This window comes from Botryllus schlosseri, chromosome 16 (genome assembly GCF_051294905.1).
Source record: "Botryllus schlosseri isolate E-star chromosome 16, Bs_hap1, whole genome shotgun sequence".
Classification (NCBI taxonomy): Eukaryota; Metazoa; Chordata; class Ascidiacea; order Stolidobranchia; family Styelidae; genus Botryllus; species Botryllus schlosseri.
Window position 1 is genome coordinate 4,025,647 of NC_137251.1, and position 23,161 is coordinate 4,048,807.

The 23,161-nt window shown below is 40.0% G+C and overlaps 2 protein-coding genes and 1 long non-coding RNA gene across 3 annotated transcripts in view; all 3 read right to left on the bottom strand.

The window, feature by feature from the left end:
• Positions 1-1,812: 1,812 nt before the first annotated feature.
• On the bottom strand, positions 1,813-11,182 carry LOC145459040 (very long chain fatty acid elongase 6-like). The gene is made up of 7 exons (XM_080337618.1): positions 10,981-11,182; positions 10,750-10,903; positions 10,283-10,488; positions 10,098-10,208; positions 5,620-5,741; positions 3,778-3,963; positions 1,813-2,808 (listed from the first exon to the last, which is right to left on the bottom strand). Exons 1-7 carry the CDS (start codon positions 11,018-11,020, stop codon positions 2,680-2,682), a joined length of 948 nt encoding a protein of 315 aa, XP_080193744.1. The 5' UTR covers positions 11,021-11,182; the 3' UTR covers positions 1,813-2,679.
• LOC145459039 (uncharacterized) overlaps positions 6,058-23,161 on the bottom strand; it is a 60,165-nt gene continuing 43,061 nt past the window's right edge. Inside the window, exon 47 of the mRNA XM_080337617.1 lies at positions 6,058-6,144. Coding sequence (XP_080193743.1) covers positions 6,073-6,144 — 72 coding nt within the window. The 3' untranslated portion in view covers positions 6,058-6,072. The remainder of the gene's footprint in view (positions 6,145-23,161) is intronic.
• Positions 14,702-19,364, bottom strand: LOC145459044 (uncharacterized). The gene is made up of 4 exons (XR_013921262.1): positions 19,084-19,364; positions 17,973-17,994; positions 17,629-17,718; positions 14,702-14,853 (listed from the first exon to the last, which is right to left on the bottom strand). It is a non-coding gene; the product is annotated as an uncharacterized LOC145459044 (long non-coding RNA).

A 23,161-nucleotide genomic window follows, 5' to 3' on the forward strand; every position in this document is an offset into this window, starting at 1 on the left:
GCACCACGTATAATAAAAAACATATTGTATACCACGAAACGAGTTCATATGAAATAACGAAAAAATATCAGAATAGAGCATACGGAACAGCCTCACCTCCACAACCAAAAACCACCTCACCGTGTACGCACCAGAGACGTGCGATGAGGTTCATGATTATCGAGTCAGATTCACAAATATATAAAACCTAAAAGATTAGCTTATACAGTTGGCAAATTGTTTCTGAAAACATTACCACTCTCCGTGCGCTGGCTCCGTAAGCGTGGATTGTAAACTTGCTGTGTATCAACTATTGGAGTGAACAATAGTTAACAAAAACATAACTTCCATCATCATGAGAAGGTATTTTATCAGCACTACCCGTATGTTGGCCGTCGCGAAGTGTTGATTGCATCACTGCGAATGTATGGAATGCAGACTTACGATCTGGTGGCAGATTTATTCGTGCCTCGCGACAAGGGATATCTAGAACTGCTCACCGTGCTGCTATCGTACGGAATGTTGGACCAACAGTCGGTGCGGCAAATTAAATTGTGCCTTCACCTGTCGTTTAACTGAGCTGTTATGTGACGTAACAAATCCAAATTTCAAAATTCTAGGCGCTTTTCTGGGGGTCCTATCAATGACTGTGCGTGTGCACAGTAGGGGTGTTCAAAAATGACTTTTTCTCAAATTGTACTGGCTACTTGATTAAATTGTTAGGTTACCTAATTTAAGCCTACACACCAAATTTGGTTTAATCCCAGTCGGTAGCCGCATTGCTACAGGAGAACAAAGTTTCTATTTATTATATAAGAATGAATAAACAAAAATTTCAAAATTTTCTGTTCACCTCATGAAAGTGTTAGGTTGTCTATAGAAACGATGTTCACCAAATTGGGCTCAATTCCAACCAGTGAAAGCGGAGTTATTGCCGTGGAAAAATTTGGATTTGAATAATAAGAAGAATTAGTCACCGTTAACACTATTTTATTGATAATCCAAATTTTTCGACGGCAATTACTCCGCTTCATGGCATGGTCATTCTTGAACACCCCTTGTACAGTGCAGTGGTTCGCAAACTATAGTTCGCGAGACAATTTTCTTGGGCCGAGAAGCACGCTTCCAAGAAATCGATGCGATCCCGAATAAAAGATTATGTAGAAGAAAAAGTTATGCGACCAATATTGCGAGATGTTAATAGACGAACTCAATGTCAGATAAACATCAACGTTCGATGCATTGAGCTGAGTTAGTCACGTCTAGCCTGCCTTTGACCCTCGGACATTGAAATGCACAGTGCACAGTGCACACGCATGGGGGTTACGCAACATCACCCTCTGGCTGCCCTTCGTTAACTACACAAAAAGATTTCGCAATGGTCGACCCGTCAACACAAATTGAATTTCTCGTCAGCACACGACAGCATTATGCACACGCAGTCGATTGCGTCACAAGTTACCTGGAGTGTGTGCCTTTGCACTTCACTGATCCAGTTATGTAAATAATCAAGGCTGATTCAGCAATGATACGGGGCGCGAACTTACCAGAAGTGAGACGTGACGCTCAGAGTCCGCACCGTGATCAAATGGCGCGATCGCTCTCTAAGATGACGCTCAAACGAAGGTGTTATTCAATAAAAAGGTTATCCGTGACCCCACACGGAACTGACTTCACTCATCTTCTCACGCGGTCCACCCACTAACCGAGTAAACTTTCGGATTTGTGACGAACCGATCGAAGTGTTCTGTAAGCTGTTGGCGTGAGGTTCGAAGCAAGCAGATCCAATCCTTTGCACTATTCAAACTCACAACTGCATGAAAATAGCCGAAATTCACGACACTCATCTATTCGAGGCATTGAAACGATTGTGGAGTGAACATTCGCAATTTGCAAGACACAATTATTGGCTACATAGAAATCACAATGCGAGTTACTGGTATTACATCAGCTGTTTGTTCGCACGAGACGAAGGTAGAGCCTAGAACGAAGTTGCAATGGCTCATCAAAACAGCGATATGAAATTGTTTCGTGATTGCTAAACATCCGATTACTTGCTATATCGAGGTGTCAATCCACTATTGTATATAGTCAGCAATGACAAATACCAAATAAAAATTAAAAACAAAAGTAGTTTAGTGCTCTATCCACTCGCCATAGTCATTTCCATCCATCATGATTCGTACAGGAATAGATAAAAATTCGCAAAGCAAAAATATCATATGACATAAGAAACACTGTACGTGCCAACGTGCGAACAGGTGACATCTAGAAAAGCAGCGCTAATAAAAACTAGCCACAGTAACAATATGAGCGCTTCCAATGCATAAGTTTACGAGGAAATACAAAAATCCCAGACGGCTCGAAGTAAATGAAGATACGTATTCATTCATGTGCACGCTGGATTACAGCTACACCTAACCGATTCGACACATGCGCGGACCGTACACCCTTCCGACAAAGTTGAACGACACGGAACAAAAAGATAATTGCATACTCTTACCGATAGTGAATAAAATTATGTCAGGAATCAGAAACGATGTCCTTCATCTCATCTGCTACCATCTAAATTTCATTGGGGGGTTAACAGAGGTAAACACAAACCACTGATACAAAGAAGAATGGTAAGCTATAATAAATAACGACAAAGCGATTACTGGTTCGACGGAGGGGTTGAGCCGGAGAACGGTGCGGTCCGTACTAGGACGAACCGACGCCGGCGCTTCTGCTCCGGAGGTTCATGCCGAATGAGGAGTTCTTCGTCGAACGCAAGTCGTGTCCGTTGGTTTTGGCGGAGGAGTCCGTGCTGGCGTCCGTCTTCTTTTCATCCTAAAATCAGATTACCGTGAATGATAACGCCGACTCTAGCACTCGCCGACGGCACGGAGGCTGCTACGCTTATATTAGGTTTGCATTTTAACGTGATCACGACGGAAAGCGGAAATATAATCAGAGGTGGTCAGCAACGAAGCAATACTACTTTTTCGAAGTATTTAAACCGGTTGTAACTACGTCCTAAAGTGGTTAGGCTTCAGACCACAGGATTTCAACAGGTCCCGTTTTAGATTTTGTCATGTGGAGACTCGTATGTGGAGAGACTCGAGCTGTTCAAAAAAACTTTTCTTCAGATTTCACTGGCTATGTGACAAAATTGTTAGGTTGGTGACAACAACGCTGCACACCAACTTTAGCTCAATTCCAACCAGTATAAGCGATTTTCTTGCAGTAGAAAGTTTTGAATTTATCATTAAAAATTAAAAAATTGAATTTCAAAATTTTTCTGTCAACCTCATAAAATTGTTAGTCTGTCAGTAGAGATGATGCACACTAAATTTGGCTCGATTCCAACCACTAGAAGCGAAGTTATTGCAGTACAACAATTTCCAATTCTATTATTTTACAATAAATGATCAAAGAGTTACCCCACCGTAAATACTATTTTGTTCAAATCAAAATTTTTCTTTCCATTATTGATTTGGATCCGGCGACCATATGAAACGAATTCGGAAATTGAATATACTTGCCACTAACAACTGTGTGAACATAGTGTATACCTTTTCCGCACACACTAATTTTCAAACCCAGAACACCAAATTTGCCCTCTGTTAAAGTTAAAGCATCACATAATACCTATGGCGTTTCCAGTGAATCATCTAGTATTGTTTGCCGAGCGGTGCAACATAGATTTCCATTCAGGGTCATCGACGTATCCGTTGCGTTAACCAATCAACGCCATTTAACCCGTTTTCTCGCATATCATATCTTTGAAATCAAGAATAAAAGAAATGATATACACACCTTCAGAGCAGCGGCACGCCCAGGCTTTATGTATGCTCCGTAGAAGAAGTTGCAGAAAAGCACGAGGTACGAGAAGTACATAAGTCCCCCGTACAACAAGTGCTTGGACTCGGTTTTGCAATCGTCATCATTCTGCCACATGTATAGACAGCAAAATGTAGCCACGCCGAGAACCATTTGCGCGATCTAAAGGCAAAGGCACGCACGATGATCAACATGCAATAAATGCACAAATCTATGTCAAGACTTGCATGCCATGTGATACGTCATAATAATAGCGTCTGCCAAGAGTTACCTCACACCAGTGATACGGAACATGTGACATGAATAATATTCAGCCGAATATAAGGATGCATCTTGTAAATACTGAAATGTGTTCACAGTTCACATCATCCTATGGCTGCAGCTGCTGTTGAACCAGATATTTTACGATGCTCTAAGACAGTGGTTCTCAACCGGGGGTCCGCGAAGCATTTTCAGGGGGTCTGCGAGGCCTCTAAATTTACGAAATAGTTGATAACATTATTTTGAGTTTTTAAATTGGGAAAATCACGAGGCAGTTTCGCTTCATTACTAGTAGAACTCACATATACAGAATGACCGTCTGATATGAAATATCCTACTGCGCAGACTCATTTTATTTGCTAAATTGCCAATAGCTTACTGATACAAATATGTTGCTGTATGGAGGTGTCTTGTTGGAGAATGTGTAAAAATAAAAAGTTTGATTAGTCAATCATAGTGACTTGGAAATGTTTATAAAAATCCTTTTTCTCCTGTGATATACATAACCATTTTCCATAATAACTTGAGCTAGTATAGATAGAAATGACAAGGCTGGACCGTATTATGTTCAATGACAAAATTAGTTTGTCAATTTCGGTGCCATATTTGTTGCGATCACATCCAAATGTGTCATCGAAAGCGTTACGCGTTACGTTACGTCATTCCATTCGCCACCACCTTTCTTTGTGAAAACGGATTTTCAACGCTCGTTTATACCGAATCGAAGGCGCGGATTTTCAAGACACGACCACGCATCTCAAAACATTCCTCTTCAGAATTCGCTTTAAATTAATAAAAGTATTTCCAATTTCTACATAAATAAAAGGCTATGACGTTTTTCTCAAGAATCGTCAGAGGTCACTTCGTTGCTGTTTATTACTATCCTACAGTTGTTATTTGCGGGGGCCAGAAAACGGTCGCACGATGAAAGAGTTAAATTTGAAGTGAAACTTTGGGGCAGTTGCAGAATTCGCTTTGAAATATAAAGTCAACCCTATTTCTACAAATATAGTACGTTCTCCAAGAAAAGTCATTTTGTTGCTGTTTATCACTAGCCTACAGTTATCATATTCAGAAGACAGATGACGATTGCACGATAATTGAGCTAAATTTGACACAAAACTTCGTGGGGGTCCGCGGGATCCGTGACGGTTCAAAAGGGGTCCGCGAAGACAAAAAGGTTGAGAACCACTGCTCTAAGAGAAACATTACAGCCGAAACTTGGTGGCTTGGGAATGGTTATTCAAGCGTGATGTTTCATACAATATGGCGTTTATGGCTTTGAAGTATTGAATTGGGTTGTAATAAAACCAGTCAAAGGCCATCTCCGTGACATTCAATGACATCAGTTTTAACAATTCTACCAGGTACTGTGCGATGGCGTTCCCAATACGCATATATTTCAATTAACAGAGGAGCAAATATTGCAATGAAGTTTGGGACACGAAGACAGGAAAGTACAGCAACATTCTGTGTTAACACTTGCCACAGTATTACTTGCAATGTTCTTAAGGTGCAAGCTGCGACAGGAATGTCACGAGACTTCATCACAATCACCTGGAAAGTAGTAACTATTAGAGCAATCGGTCTTGGAACTTTTACTCTTGCAGCCCGGAGAGCGTAATATGTGTACATCATGGAATGCACGACAAAATTCATCACCATGAAGACTGGCCCACCTGAAATGTTACATATTCGCATTACCATTCTCTTGCAGTCATACATTCCACTGTGCTCGCAGTAATGAATAATTAATATGTGACGACACCTCATATTTCATCCTGAATCGTTTCATTCTTCGGGCATGCATTACCACACCATAATTGGGCAATGGGCACAAGTCGCATGGTATGGTAAGTTAGTTGTCAAAAGCAAATTACAGTACCATCATTACCATGAGCAGAAATCGCAACCGAATACTAAAAAATATTGCTAACCTTTAAATAGTGGATTCTGAACTATCTTCCAATTATCCTTCACATTTCTGCTTGAAAATCGCCTCTCAGACTTTCATACTACCTTGCAACTGTTGCAAGTATGAAATGGTTTTCTTCTTTGAACAGTGGAAAATGGATATTTGAATCGCTCATTATCAGATCGTACAGTGTCCTTCCGCTATGAACATACCGCTTCAATCCCCTGAGAAATCATTCTGTCACTGCGCTACTGTCTGCAGTCTCTTAAATTGATTTCTACGTGAAGCCATCACATATTTTGCCAATGCTACTGTAGATCTGTTTTAAACTGCTGCAAACTTATGAAAACCACATCAAATCTGGTCAAAAAATCTATTACTCAAACTCGACTCCTAGGCCAGAAGAGATCAAACTGAAAGCTTACCTGCATGAAACCTAATATTCAAAAGTTACTGTTTACTATAGACGCTGCATAAATTTGAATTGTCAACAATGAAGTTACATTACACTACCCATGACAGACATGCAGACAGGTTACTTTGAATAAATATTTGGGTGCAGCTAGGGGCCCAGTAGCAACATCCTATTCAATTTATTGCAGAGTAATTACCAGATAATTCAGAATTTTTTCCTTGGCGGCAAAACAAGATACAAAATAAATGAAAATTGTGTCACCACAAACTATATCTTGAAATTAATTTTGTGTAAAGGCCCAATTCTATTTCCCAAGCACCAATCCACCGAAGTACTGAATTTGACACAACCTTGATTGGGTGTAAAACAAAATCGAACATACGGCCCGCAAAGCAATTCTGAGTAGATCGAAAAATGCGTGTATAATCCAGCGATTTTCTTCCAAATGTTGAGATTTTTAGTAAGAAATACTTCCATTAAATAGTCCGTCAAGACAGCACATGTTGAGTGTGTTCATAGGCCACATTATGAACACCCGACTGCGGTGTTGGGGTTTCTATAGTTACCAATAGAAGGTCGCTGACATTGACACCCAATTTCGAGAAGGCAAGAGTGTGCAAATTCATTTCACTGACCAAACACTAGATATTCACAGAATCGAAAACGCTAATGCGAAACCGTTACATGCAGGGTACATGGAAAATATAATAGAGGTCTCGAGCCTCGAGAGAAACCCGAATCGCGATATAATATTATGAAGCAAATTCCAACGTCCACATTTACAGTTAAATCTTTTGCATTCCTCACAAAGCATACGCAGGGGTGATGCCAATATAACACTAAAACGAAGGGAGCGTAGAAATATGCCAACTTATATCGTTAGAGCCAATGTCGCATCGGTTTATAACTATTCCGCCGCCCAATCATCGCATTATGGCCAATTCCACTGTTAGGTACAGCTGGAATAGAACTTCTATAGTTCGTTATATATTGTAATCTACTATTGTGTATATAGTCTGGCAATAAAGTCTTCAAATGAGAAACAGGATCATGAATTTTGAGGCATTTTGAGATTGAGGAACTTTGGTGCGGCCCACGAGCGATCTGACGTTTTGAGTCCGGCTCGCGACGTCAGTGGAGTTTGACACCCTTGGTGTAAAAGAACCACACTACCAGTGTCACCAAAAGGAAAGTTGCATGGTGACAAACAAGCAAAATTTAGAGGCACAGTCTATCGCTAATATAATACTATAAAGGGGAGAGTATATTCAGCATTCAATTGGAAAGCTGATGAGCTGTAGTCACAGAAAGAAAGTTAGGATATGATTAGTGATAATTTCATACAATAACACTATTATTACTATACCGTTAACCACACGTCCGTTATTTTGCAACACTGTGATATAGCACTGATGTTGACTCGACAAATACAGAATAACACCAATTCAGTAATTGACAAAGATAATAATTGAGACGTATATTGAGAAATAGGCGTGTATCTTCGAGGCAAATATTTACATGGTGAAGAAGAATGGCACTTCTGGCTAGTTCAAGTAGATTGTACCAATGACCCATCAATTTAGATGGTTATGTAATGTAGGTTATGCTATGGTCATTGATCATATTCTGTCCAATTAAATGACAGTTCTAAGCATTATGGTGGGGTCTTGAATTTATAAATGCATGCGACAGCTCTGACATGGCAAATGGAGATGAATGACTCATTGACACCACACTTTCGTGATCCCAAAACGACATTGTTATGTTTTGGTCAAAATTCGAACAGGTCAAGTGATGAATCTTTTTCTCTACCAGTGGGTACACGACACACTGCAGTTTTTTAGCATGGGTATGTGTGTTATGAAAAACTGATGTCACTGACAGGTGTCTGTATTGAAAATTTCTATGATTATGATTATATGAAATTGATAACTTTCAGGCGAGATGACACTATGCGATTTGATCTTGAACATGGGCCCAAGCACAAATATTCGTAATTGTGTGGTACAAAGCGCACATGCTAGAGAACTCCAAAAAACTGGAACCACAGTGACAATTTGGAAAGCAATCTCCTTGCAACATGACCGGACTAGCAAAATTCAAGATACGGCTCTAAAAGATGAAACAGATGCTTTCTGAATCTCCGGCTCATGGGAGAAATTAATCTTGGTTCTGTACTAAGCCACATCTCACTACACCTAGTTTCTTACCTGGCATTCATTCATTCAAGGCAAGGCAGCTACTACTATTTCAAATCTGTGGGTTGACTACCGTTAACCACTAGACTACACTTTGGAGTCGCAGAGAAGAAATAGACTTAACAGAAAAACATCTTACACATCTGTTACGGTTAGATCATACACTTTGCTTTTCTGAATTTCTGCACCACATACTGTGGAACCTAATAGACCTGATTCTGATTTCGAAACGGCATTGACTGACACGTTGTTCGTTAACAGCTGCACAGTAGGGTTGTTCAAAAATGACTTTTTCTTTTAAATTCTACTGGCTACGGTGGGCAGAAATATAATAAATAATTAAAGAAATTGCCACTGTAAATAATATTTTATTCAAATCCAAATTTTTCAACTACAATAGCTCCCCTTCCACTGGTTGGAATTGAGCCAAATTTGGCGAGCATCGTTTCTATAGACAACCTAACAATTTCTTGGGGTGGACAGAAAATTTTGAACCATCAATTTTTATATTATAAATGAATAACTTCAAGCAATGCGGCTATTGGTTGGAATTGAACCAAATTTGGTGTGCAGCATTTAATTAGGTACCGGTAACTGAACAATTTTATCATGTAGCCGGTACAATTTCAGAAAAAGTCATTTTTTGAACACCCCTACTGCACAGGCTTAAGGTTGATGTATTATAGATAAAATAATTCCTATGCCTCTCCGAAAACAGTCAAATTTTCCCTTATCGTTTGACTACTTCCTAGAAACTATACAATAGTACTGTGCTGGATGAATTCAATTGCAATAAATAATATTATTTCACACTACATCGGTTAAAACCGGCAGGTGATATTAACAACGAGCAAATCTTATTGAATGGAAAATGAGATACGACTTCTTGAAACGTGGGATGTGCAAAAATATATTTAATATACACACATACCTATAATTTGACGTTTTCACAGTATAGGAATGAAACGAAATGCCTAAAGGGGCACTGCGCTCTAAAAATGATGTGGTCTCAAATTGAAGGTAAAAACGAACAAAAATTTTTGGCCGCAGCCATTTCCTTCAGAACGCCACCGTAATGGAGCTGCAATTTATTAAAATTTCTATAAGACCAGCTGCCGCAGCTGCTTAACCCGTTACATGGCACGATGTCTTCATCGTCGCACTTGCTCGACGTGATAAGGCAGTCACGCAGAGAACGAAAGTTAGACACATTTCCTTCATAACATCGGCTGACAACTATCTAAAATTCGTTCTCTGCGTGACTGCCTAATCGCGTCGAGTAAGTGCGACGGTGAAGATATCGTGCCATGTAACGGGTTAAGCAGCCGCGGCAGCTGGTCTTGTAGAAATTTCAATAAATTGCAACTCCATTACGGTGGCGTTCTGAAGGAAATGGCTGCGGCCAAAAAATTTTGTTCGTTTTTATCTTCAATTTGATACCACATCATTTTTAGAGCGCAGTGCCCCTTTAAGACTTACAGGTTAGAACTAAAATATACGCACGTACCTGTCCTTTGTCCTTCATAGCAGTGCCAAGAAAAAAGCAGCACAGTGACATGGTGATACCAATGTAGAAAAATTAGTTTCTGTTTTCTCAGCACAATGAACACGGTGTCAACTGCAAATTGTGGATATCAATGTGTCAATGCGTGTAAAAACTTGAATCTCAAAAACCTTATATTTTCCACTCACTTAATTCTGGCGCCTTACTCAAGCAGAAAACTAGTCCCCAGAATTTTCCAACAGGTTTCACATAAAATGAATCGCTGCAAATGACACCGCGCATACCATTATCCTCATACAACATGCGAAAGATAATCCAACATCGTGTGGATCCTATGACGCTGAATATTGCGAGGATCGCAGACCAACAGAGAAGAGGCTTACGCAGATCGAACCTATGAAGATATGAACACATCACAAAAAACGAATTTATAACAAAATGTGGTACCGGTGAATCGTATTTTCTGATCCCTTCATGGGAGTTTCAGAAGGAAGCATATGAAGGAGCAACACAATGACATTGAAATACTCAAATAATCAACAGCAATGTAATTGGTAGAATTTAGGAGCTAAGATTTAGTAGGGCTATACCAGCACAAGACATTCAGACCATAAACAAGCAAGCGCTTCTTTGAGGAACACAATTATATTGATACCTTGGCCTACTCTCCATTATATATTGGCCCCCGAAAACTATCAGCAGATATGCCGCACTAAGCTGGAAGGCGACATTGAAGTTCTCTCTGATCCATGAAAATGCCTTCTCTTCATCAATTTTTTCAATCTCCCATTCTTTAGGACTGGAAAGGCCTTAAGAAAGTCACAACTGTAATACACTGCGTTATTTGTACACAAATGACAGCCAAATATATAGAAACGAGCCTTACCTCCATTTACATGGTGTTGGATATCCTGGTCGTAACTCATGGTACTGCGTTCACTCACAAAAAGCTCCTTTTCACAATATCAGATGTATAGAACTAGGAACTACGGTACTATGATTCTATGAATCTACTACAGAAGCTAGAGATGACATATCTGACGTTCAGTTCGGTGATATTTTATATTTCTGCAGTTAAATACGATTCTGATACATTCTCAAATTGAAATTCTCAATTTTGACTGACTCTACTACAAAGTTGACTCTGAGTTCACATCAAATTCAAGCCAACACATTGGCGAGAGAGCAATGATATACACATAATCAATGATACAGCCATGTCGTACTTGAAACGAATTTTCCCTATATGTCATACCAATAACGTTGGGCAACGGCCAGTGGCCCTTTTCGTTCGCTTCAATCATCACTCAGTCTGCAACTTGTTGCGTTGCGTTATGAACACCGAGCCTCGCCCCATACAGCGCGCTTCGGAGTCACTCTGTGATCTGTATCCCACCAACTCGGCTACTGAAGATCAATTTATCGCAACCTATAATATCTAACAAACCTTTGAACACTATGTTTCAAGCTGTAATATAGCGTACCGCGGCGCGGGCAGAAAAACTGTACTGTACAAACTGCATAAACTATGAGAAGCATCACGAAAATGTAAAGCTGTTGCGCATTCACGTTCCGTTCTGGCGTCCTTTGACTCACGCCCATCTCCATGGAAGCGGAAAGATATACCGGCGGTCGTTGAAACAATGTTTATTGTTTATAGTGTATTTATATCATAGCCTTTATAAGATAAAGGCTATGTTTATATCAATGGTCCGAACGCTTTATCCATATTTATTGATGCAATAAAGTAAAATTAGCAATGAATTGAAATTGATTGATTTGATTGAAATTGATTCAAGTACTCGAGTACTTCGAAACTTAAATCCGGAACTGATTTGGATCCGAACACAATAAATAAGCACTGAAATGATTCCATAGACTACTCGAAGTCGTTTCGACATCTTCCTGTCTTTTCTTGTATCGCATTTTTTGTGGTGTATTGAACTGATCAAATTGCTAATAAACCAATGATGATGATGATGGTGATGATGCACAAGCACATTGCTATATAGTCATGTAGTCGAAAAAAACATGAACATGAATACGAAAACAACAGCAGCCCCACTCTCTGCTATAGGCCTATTTGATGGATATAGGCTACCATATGAGGAAAAAGTGCAGTGTAGGCTATTCTTCACAATTTTTTGCGGCAACGTTTAGAACTCGGAATTAGATCTCGTTTTCTTGTAGCTGCGTATGCCTACCGGTTTTAATGCGTTGATAAGTTTGAAACCATGGCCTAACGATGCAACATACACTCTTGACTGTCACACAGCGACATGGAAATGCGTGTTACTGCACTGCCTAGCGGATCTCTGGTAAACACCATTCATTTACATCCTATGTAGCCTACTTCGTAAAAGCATATAACGACAGGCGCCGTGTAGACCTACTTGATCCGAACCGGGCCCCGAAACGTAAAGTCGATTGCAGCCTGATTTGAGCTCGAAAACTAGTAGGCTACCATTCTTATATTGCTGATGACCCATTAGTGGACTTGAGACAGAAATAGTTTCCAAATTTGGCTCGAATCATATCCGGCCCTGACGCCAAGTCTTTGCGTGCAGGCTATATACAGAATATATATACATGGGTCACCAAACGCGGTGCCCGCGGGCTACCGGTCGCTGGGGTCGCAGTAGCAAATATTCAGATGAGAGATTTTAAAGTCGAAGCAGGGGAGCGCTCCATATGAACAGCGGTTGAACATGGGCCAGTCGAACTAGAGCAGGCCTGGGCAAAGTGCGGCCCACGGGCCAAATGCGGCCCGCGAAGCCATTCTGTGCGGCCCGCGAAAGGTTGCTTGGAATTCATAACATTCAACCTGCTTTTTGAATGTTGATGCATGGACTAAAACCATAGGCTGTATCAACTAAACAGCTAGGTAATTCATGTTCATTCATATGCCACGATTACGCTGCCTACGTACCTCGCATGCGTAATCCAGATTCAAATAAAGGCAATGTGGCAAAGTATGAGTAACAATTATGCACAAGAAATCACTCCTTACATATAGTTTAGGTCAAACCTTCTTTCTTGCCATTGTCACATTACGCATTATACGGTACGGGTTTCAAATTGTTATGTGAGGCGTTTCCAAATCCCTAATTCGAAAAACAAGTCAATCAGTGCTCGCGATTACTATATGACTCATCATATCTATCACCCATAAAGGATGAACGGAGATGTAAAAAAGAGAAAGCCGAAAGCTGAAATTCAAAAAAGTTTAGAGCACTAAACATTTGTATACTGGAGTTAAGGGTAAACCCGTCCTTCTAGTTTTTGCCTAGCACGAAACACTCGGTCAAGGGAGGGCGAGTTTAAGAAAAACTGCAAACTTCGCTCAACATCAAATCTATTTGAGCTGCACACTGTTCGGAATGCAGCAACCAAGACAAGCTTTGTACTATCCCATACACATTTCAGTGCAATGGTTCTCGAACTGAGGGACGAGAATGTATCTGCAGGAAGGCGCGAAGCTGAAGACAAATGAAAAAAATTTTGCGTCCGGCTCGATTTAACCATAGCTTATAGTTTATTGATGTTTCTTGTCCGACTTTGATATTACAGAATTCTCATCAACAACCATAACCTTCCATGTCATCAAACTATGCTGGTTTGTTCTTTTTAATATGTTGTGATATCATGATATGGGGGTGGGCGCGGGCGCGAATTTTTTCACCATCATAAAGGGGGGCGTGTCTGAAAAAAGTTTGAGAACCACAGTTTTAGTGTCTTACGAGAAGAACGTGGATAGCGTTCTAAAAAGAGGTAAAAATGTATCATGTTTAACATTGTTTCGAATCATGACGGCAAATAGATATTTCTTAATTAACCGCCACTTTCTCATTACCTAACATCAACACATTCCCTCAGGTCAGCAGCATTTATTAACAATGTAATTTAGAAATTAAATTAAAATACGTGGGGAATATAGCTAGAATTTTTCATTTGGCCCGCCAACGTATTTTCTACTTCTCATTTGGCCCGCCCCCAGTGCCCACCCCCGAACTAGAGGAACATACGAATGCAGTTTTCAATCGGGGCGTTGCTCGTCTGCGGCCGCACGAGAATCTATTTAATTTTCCCTAGTCTCTCCGCGGACATTGGCGCATCGGCGATCAGTACGGCAACGCAACTAAGCTCGGACACGCTGGTATGAGTCCCGGTGAGTGAGGGTTACCTGTTCTTTTTAAGAGTCGAGAGCGCCACCCAGTGCTTTGATTTTGTATAAGTGGTGAAGAAATCCAACTGTACAGGGATAAACGGCAGGAGTAATAGGTAGCGCGTCGCATTAATCAGTACCCAAGATAGATCTCGGTTTCAAAACAGTTAATGACCCCTGAAAGGATATATATACTTGCCTTGCTACTCTGCAATTGTAGAGCCAGCGTGTCCTACCGTACTGTACTTTTCTTACTTTCTATTTTCTGAGCTTGGTTCCCAATTCTAATACAATTTCTAGTGCACATAGCAATTGCCAGTTCCGCTGAGAATTGCCACTCTACACTTTCCGTACGTCAGAATTTCCTCTGACTCGTCGGGAAAGATCCTCCATAATCTGCGTCACGGAGACAGGAAGACTTTACTTGAGATCAGCCATTGAGTTTAGATTGTTGAACAGAGCGTTACTGTTTAATATATGACAACTAAAGTTTGCGAGCGTGACTATAATAACAGAAGTACGATAAAACTACTGAGCCGGTGTTAACGTTCACAATTCTGGACATTCGTTGCAGCTCATCTTTTCCCTTGATATCTGCAGAAAAGTAGAAATATTCAATTATAGTTTCGTTATAAACACTTAGGCCTACACTGTTTCATCAATTATGAATTATCTACATTAAAGATAATTAAAACAAACATGTTTAAAACATGGCCCTTGTCGAAAACGTGCTTTTATTGTTTTGTTCTTTGTTTGCTTGTTTTTTAGCCTTAAGGGGACGAATCTCCCATTGTGACATTGCGGAGATAGAGAGTGTTATACGACTATACGACTCCTCAAGAATTAAAATCGAAAATATAGGCTAAATATTGCTCCTTTATCGAAAAAAGCATCCGACCTAGGTCTTAAACGGACGAAAAATATCGTTGACCATTATAACATCCATTCCGTACCAATGATCATCAACTGTTGAACAAACGATATCGAGCGTTTCAAACATTCCACATCACAAACACATTTAAATGCAACCCTAGCATTATCGCAGGCCTACATCTCAGCATTATCAATTATAAAATGCTATAGAATATAGACTGGAGGTTCTGACTAGTATATATATACAACATGACGATATCGTTATTTAAAAAGTTCACTCTCACATGCAAATACAATTATCAATTACTTGTAGATTGGGTATTGCACCAGCAGTGACGTGCTGTCAGGGGAGGCAAGTGAGGCTGCGTTTGCAGGAACGCCTAAGCATGTCACTCCCTGGATTTATTAAAACACGCGCATCACGCTCGGTGACTCATCCCATCAAGCAAGATTTCGCGTCGTCGGAAGGGGCCGTTGACACTTTCATTTGTGTGCCTTGGAGTCGACTTTTATCAAAATACACCATCCAAGACTGTGTCAACAAAAGGAGCTCGTGTACCATCTACAAATAGTACATTGAACGCTCTCTTATTCGAAAGTTCATGCTGGTGACGTCATATTTTGTGATACGATTGTTGATATGCAATGTGTTGTGACCTTTCGAGGAAAGCGTAGACGAATTCGCTTGATAGAGCTTTCTAGGTTTTTATTAACTGAAATTCGGCTACAATCTAAACCAGGGGTGGGCAATTATTTTCCTCCGCGGGCCTAATGAGAAGTGGAAAATACGTTGGCGGGCCGTATTTCAATTTTATTTCTAAATAACATTGTTAATAAATGCTGATCAGCGAATGTGTTCACGTCAGGTAATGAGAAATTGACGGTTAATTAAAAAATATGTATTTGATGTCCTGATGCATTTTAACTCTCTTCAAACCGCTATCCACTTTCATATATTCAGACTCTAGAACAGTGGTTCTCAAACTTTTTTAGGCACGGCTCACTTGATGATAGTGAAAACTTTCGCGCGCCCCTTATCATGATGTCACAAAATAGTAAAAAGTGCAGCTAGAATGCTAGCAATCCCAGCGGATAGTTGGATGGCGTGGGAGCTTATGGTTGTCGATGAGTGAATTCATATCAAAGTCGAACAATACACAGAGCAATAACTGTAAGCTGCTGGGGTAGATCGCGCCGAGCGCGAAAAAAAAATTTCACTAAACTTCGGCTTCACGCCCCTCTTCTGATGCTTTCACGCACCTCACTTCGAGAACCACTGCACTGAAATGTATATGGAATAGTACAAAGCTTATTTTTTTGGCCGCACTTTAATAGCCTTCATGTGAGCGAAGCATGCATTTTCCTGAAATTTGCCCTCCCTTGATCGAGTGTTCTGTATTTGTGTCATAAGACCGACATTAAGTAAAATCCGTAATCGCGACGACATGCTCGGCAAAAACTAAAAGGACGGCTTTAGCCCTGACTCCAATATACAAATAGGCTACTTAGTGCTAGAAAGTCTGAAGTCTAAATCTTCATTTAATTTCAGTTTTCAGCTTTCTTTTTTTGGCATGTCCGTTATTCCTTTATGGGTGATAGATATGATGAGTTGATCAGCCATATAGTAATCGCAAGCACTGATTGACTTGTTTTACGAATTAGGGATTTGGAAACGGAGCACGCGTTACAATTTGAAACATATGCCGTATAATGCGTAATGCGACAATGGCCACAAAGATGGTTTGAACTAAACTATATGGAAAGAGTGATTTCTTGTTATTTTAATTGCTACTCATATACTTTGTCACATGGCCTTTATTTTGAATCTGGATTACGCATGCGAGGTACGAAGGCTCTCAAAGTAAACTAATCTCCCGTTGAGTTGATACGCAGCCTATGGTTTTAGTCATTCAACAAGCAAGTATTATGTTTTGAATTCCAAGCGACCTTTCGCGGGCCGCACAGAATAGCTTCGCGGGCCGCATGTGGCCCGCGGGCCGTACTTTGCCCAGGCCTGATCTAAACGGAACTAAGACATGCACTTCCAAGTATACAGACATAAGCAACTGAGGTACAAACAGAATGAACAGAGCGAAGTAAACTAATTACAGTAATCAGTAATCAACCTAGTGTCTTTAACAATCACCACACAATGTTCTTTCCAATTCTCTACTAGTTGCTCACGATTTCCCCTGACGAGTGTCAGCTGAAAATATGCCGGCTCATTTCAATAAAAATATACCATTCAATTGCATATTTATGTTCTGAACCTCCAAGAAGCTCTTCAAATTTCAGCATCCCGCTGACGTCGCCAGTTGGGGAGAACACGACCTGTCTATACATATTTAGAAGAAACCTTTGTTTGACTTGACATTGATTAAAGCACTTTTTACTACAAGATTTGTTTTAAATGCAACCCTATCTACGCGGCCATTATTAGCCAAGCCAAACCACGCCGATGTGATCTAATATCTAATTTCTTCATTATATATATACCTGGAATTGTTCGGATTCAATTGATTTGCATGGTTGTCGCGATCAGGTTGCGTTCCATTGCCCCCGTAGCCTGACGAATATCCTCCATATCTTAAAACCAAAATTAACAAGGCAATTTCAAGACAAACAGGAATTTACTTGTTAATTTTGTTCAGTTCTACAATATACATATAACACGTTATTTGCATTGACTCATGATATCCATAACATTTTGATCTGGAAGCATCTACTTTCAAATTTTATTTCAATGAACTGGAAGTATAAGGATGATGAGTTTTAAACCAACGCAAAAAAACTACCAGATCTTGTTCCATTGTGAATAAATATAGGTATGAAAATCTCACCTGTGATTGTTTGGGTTGCATTGATTTGCATGGTTGCCAGTAAACTCGCCCCAAAGTAAATTCGGCCCAGGCAAATTCGGCCATTACATCAGTAAATTCGGCCCACCGAGAATATTGTATTAAGATGTATTACCAACCGTTAACATGAATTAATTACATAATTATACTATTATTAAGTGATTTGGATGTCAGGGTATGCGTAGATCGCGTAATCACGGGAGATAGCGCGGATATTCACGGGGACCGAATTTACCGACGGCCGAATTCACCGGTCAATTCACTGGTTACTCGGTCAATTCTGCCCTCGGAGAATTTTTTATAAAAATGTATTACCAACTATTAATGTGAATTAATTTCATAATTATATTAATATCAAGTGATTTGGGGAACAGGGTATGCGTATATATATATATATGTATATATATATATGCCGATGTTTACGGGGCCGAATTTACCGACAGCCGAATTCAATCGGTATATTCGGCCCTCGGAGAACATTGTGTGAAATTGTATTACGAACTAATAATGTGGATTATATTACATAATTATAATATTATCGAACCTGAACCCTAACACTAACACTAATCCTAACCCTAATCCTAACCTAACCCTAATCCTAACCTAACCCTGATCCTAACCTGACCTAACCCTAATCCTAACCCTAATCCTAACCCTAACGCTAATCCTAACCCTAAACCTAATAACTAATAACTAATAATGTGTATTATATTACATAATTATAATATTATCAAGTGATTTGGAGGTTAGGGGTTACGTTTAGGGTTAGGATTAGCGTTAGGGTTAGGATTATGTTAGGGTTAGGATTAGGGTTAGGTTAGGATTAGGGTTAGGTTAGGATTAGGGTTAGGATTAGGGTTAGGTTAAGAGTAGGGTTAGGTTAGGATTAGGGTTAGGTTAGGATTAGAGTTAGGTTAGGATTAGGGTTAGGGTTCAGGTCAGGTAATGGTATTGTAACTGTTATTGTTACTCTGGCCCTGGCCGAATTTACCGAGGGCCGAATTTACCGACGGCCGAATTCACCGACGGCCAAAGTGACCGAGGGCCGAATTCGACGGGCCGAATTTACTTTGGGGCGAGTTTACTGGCAACCGATTTGCATGATTGTCATTATTCGCCTTCTGCTGCGAGTCCATGGTTGATTCTGAGCTACCCATTTCGTTCAGTGTTTCAAATATTCAAACTGCAAATCTCTCCCTATGAATTTAGCGGCATATAATCTGGGAGAGGGATTTACAGCCTATATATAATTTTATGCTATGTTGGAGACCAGAGAATAGTGGACCGCGTCAGGTTCTTCCCCGCACGCAGTCCGAAAGTAGCGAGTCGGCGACTCGGCAATCTAGCGCACGCCTATGCAAGCATATCCTAAATACACAGATACCACGAAATCGTTTTCAGTAGTTCTCCGTATTGTTTTCAGAGGGTCGAGCATTCTCGATCGCTTTACGTTAGGTTCGTTGGGACGATAAAGCTACCTCAGTACCTCATGCCACCGTTAGTTACAGCTGTGTTTCAGCTAATGAACCGTTATCGGTTCATAACTTGATAATATGAGTATTGCTTCCACAACTACATTCATTGCAGTAAAGAATTTATTAACTGGAAGACTTTTCGTGTGCCCCTTATCGAGAGTTAACGGCACAATAACAAGCATACAGAAGAGATTCAAACGAAAACCAAATTGGCAAAGTATGACGTAATAATACAATAATAAAAAAATTAACGCTAGGCAAAGTCAAAGTCACTCAACTATCCGGACCACATATTAAAATGCTCCATCTCTAGGGTATTGGAAAGAGAGAGAGAGATTTATTTCGTCAGCCGATATCGGCAAAATGAAAGTATAAATGTGCAACAGACAAACAGCGCTTCGGTATCAGTATTGACTGGTACCGGTGATATGATCATAAAGATCTTCGAGTCAACCGGTACCGGAGTAAATGGTTATTCAAAGAAAATAACGTCACAAACTAAAACAACTTAAGAAAATAATGTCATAAACTGACAACTGAACAGGATAACAAAATATGTCAAACAAAATGCAATATTCATGGAGCAGCAATATTAAGAGAAGATATCACAGTTACACAGAACCAATGTATCGATATGCACAAGGAGCAACTATATGGGTTGCAGATTTATATATTCAGAGTGGATAATGTTCAGGTGCGACTAGTAATCGGATACAGCTCCAAAATATGGCCCAGAAAAATGCCCGGCATTTTTACACCTACCTTGGCTAGGTAACGTGTCTAGCCGATTTGAGAAGCTTATTAAATCGGCTGTTCACCGTTGCTATTACAGCGTTAACACGCATGTAGTGTACACGACGAAACCCTTGTTACCCAACTCTCGAAAAGATGTACTTCCTGCCTTTGATGCAAGTAATGTTGTTTACCAATACAAGTGCCATGCACTGTGATAGTAGGTATGTAGGACGTACATCTCAAAGATTGTTTGAGCGTATTAAGCAGCATATCCCAAAATTGATTCGGTCAAAAACATGCGCAAATGATCGCACGGAGCTCGCACGTCAGTGCAAATTGGCTGCAAAAACAGACTGCTATGATGATTACCAAGCATATGCTTCGTCAATCGGTCAGCATCTGAGCGAAAACCTTGCCTGTGCACAGCACTATGATGACAATATGTTTACTGTCATTGCGCGTGGTAGGTCTGTGTTTCATTTAAAAGTGTTGGAGTCCACTATTATTCAGTTGAGCAAACCTATTTTATGTAGACAGAAAGATTTCCTCTATAACCTACAAATTTCTCATTAGTGCGTGTTGTTCCGTGCGTGTAATTGTTTATTTACAAATTGTGCTGCTGCTATAGTACCGTATGTCCGTATACTTCGTAGTTTGTTATTGTTGCCATTGATACAATACGAATTTCATGGTCTGTGATTTTAATTGTTGCGTCATACTTTGCCTTTTTGGATTTGCTTTTAAACCTGTTTAAATCCCTTCAGTGTGCCGATAACTCTTGGAAAGAGGCACCCGAAAAGTCTTCGAGTTTAATAAATTTACTGCTACAATGGATGTTGTATTGAAAGCTATATTCAAGTTCTGTACCACAAACCAGCTATTTATATGTATATTTGCAGCATTTGTTTCACGAGACGCAATGAATTGCAATTTATATCTCGCAATATTACGTGTACGCCGCAGCTCGTCGTGATCTTCCGTTTCACAAAATCGGACTGTCAGTCGAACGACCTCACAGTGTTAACCAACGGACGGCTGTCTGACTGTTACAGCACCAAATCCTGAACCTATGACGTCGCAGCAGCCATTCTCGATTCACGACATACAGTAGTGCACAGCAGAGATGAGCATGGATTAGGATTAGGATTTGAAAAAATAGGATTTGTGAAATTTTGTCGGATTTGGATTGGATTAGGATTAGAGATTTATTTCTGAACGGATTAGGATTTGGATTGGATTTACCGATTTTCTGGGAGGTATTATGCCATGTGGCGAATGGCGACAAACTTTATTCAGATCAGTTATTGATTTACTTATAGTACACTGCACTATAGCAGACGCGGTGCAAATGAACATGAGAGGTGCAGCCCTATGCGAAGTTATCCTAAATCGTGAGAATCGTTGGTTGTGAAAGAAAATTTTCCAACCCCCCCTTGCAGAAATTAGCATTTTTTCTGAATTTCAAGTTGGAAACGGATTAGGATTGGACATGAACTTGAATATGAAAAAGTTGTGGATTAGGTTTTGGATTAGGATTTGAAGCTTCGGGTTTGGGCACAGAGGTCTCAAACTCAAATTTGCTCGCGGGCCAATTTTCCAGTTTTGATGACGCCGCGGGCCGCAGCATTCATAAGGGTATTCTATTTCTTTCCAAGTAGGCCTTAATTGTCAGGAATGAATTGTCCTAGAGCCGATCCAGCAGACTGACAGTAAACACACATTGTCAAAAAGTGATTTACTCTTGTATCAATCTATGCCTGGCACGAAAAGAATCATCCAATTTATAACTATTTGAATATAATTGTTGTCGTACTTGATATATAATAATTATAAGAGATATACACCACATGAGCGGCCAAATGTATGATGCCATCATAAAAGCTATTGGGTTATGATTTTTCAGCTACTATGAATATTTTGAATTGAACAAATCTATAATAGAAACTGATCTGATATCAAAACATTTTTAAGTTGAGCATTGGAATTCCAATCCAGGATTCGGGTATACTTCTGAAAGTAGGCTATTAATCTCGTGGCCAAATATCTTCAAATATAAAAGCAGAAAAAAATATAAATATATTATAAATATATTAATGAATGTGTCCTAGTGATTGAAATGTCGGAATGCCGAACGGCCCATTGCTGTTACATCGTTGGAGCGTACTACTACGGTACTCGTTACCTTTAGGTGGCCTTAATAACATGGTTTAGCGACCAAATATGTAACTAACAGATTGCCAATGGTTGCCATAACTACTTGCTTAGTTAGCGAAATGCCAAGGTGCGACCTTCTCATCTACTACTACTACTACTACTACTATTCCCCTGATACGCGATTAGTTTGCTGCGTCCACATGGTTCTAACAAATTCACGGCATTCCGAGTCACTCCAACTCCACTCGGGTCATTTTCATTTTGCCATCAAGTTAGCATTAGTTTGAATTATTCTAAGAAAGGTCGCGTCCAAGTCCAACTCACAAATTCAGTCAGGAATCGTCTAAGGGTTAGGTTTTGTCATCATGAATTGGGAATGTGGCGAAATAGTAAATCTTCCACTGCATGGTAGTGTTTGCAATTGACGTGATGGTGAAGTTTGATGAATAGTTTGAAGCTTTCGGAGCAATTTAAGAGGAAATGTTCACTTTATACCCTGAAAATATATATGTGACACTTATATATTTTCAAATTAATAAAAATCTAAAATGTCGTTGCGGGCCGCACAAAATGCTCTGGCGGGCCGCATGCGGCCCGCGGGCCTCGTGTTTGAGACCTCTGGATTAGGACATAGAAATTCCAAATCCGCTCATCTCTGGTGCACAGTAGGGCTCTTCAAAAATGACTTTTTTTTCTCGAATCGTACTGGCTACTTGATAAAATTGTTAGGTTACCTAATTTAGGCCTACACACAAGATTTGGTTCAATTCCAGCCAGTAACCGCTTTGCTACAGGAGAAGAAAGTTT

Coding starts and splice junctions, on each gene's coding strand:
- LOC145459040 (XM_080337618.1), bottom strand. CDS start 11,020: ATGAGTTACGACCAGGATATCCAACACCATGTAAATGGAG. Junction 10,489..10,749: donor ATAATGGAGAGTAGGCCAAG/GTATCAATATAA, acceptor ATATCTTCATAG/GTTCGATCTGCGTAAGCCTC. Junction 5,742..10,097: donor CTATGAAGGACAAAGGACAG/GTACGTGCGTAT, acceptor GTAACATTTCAG/GTGGGCCAGTCTTCATGGTG.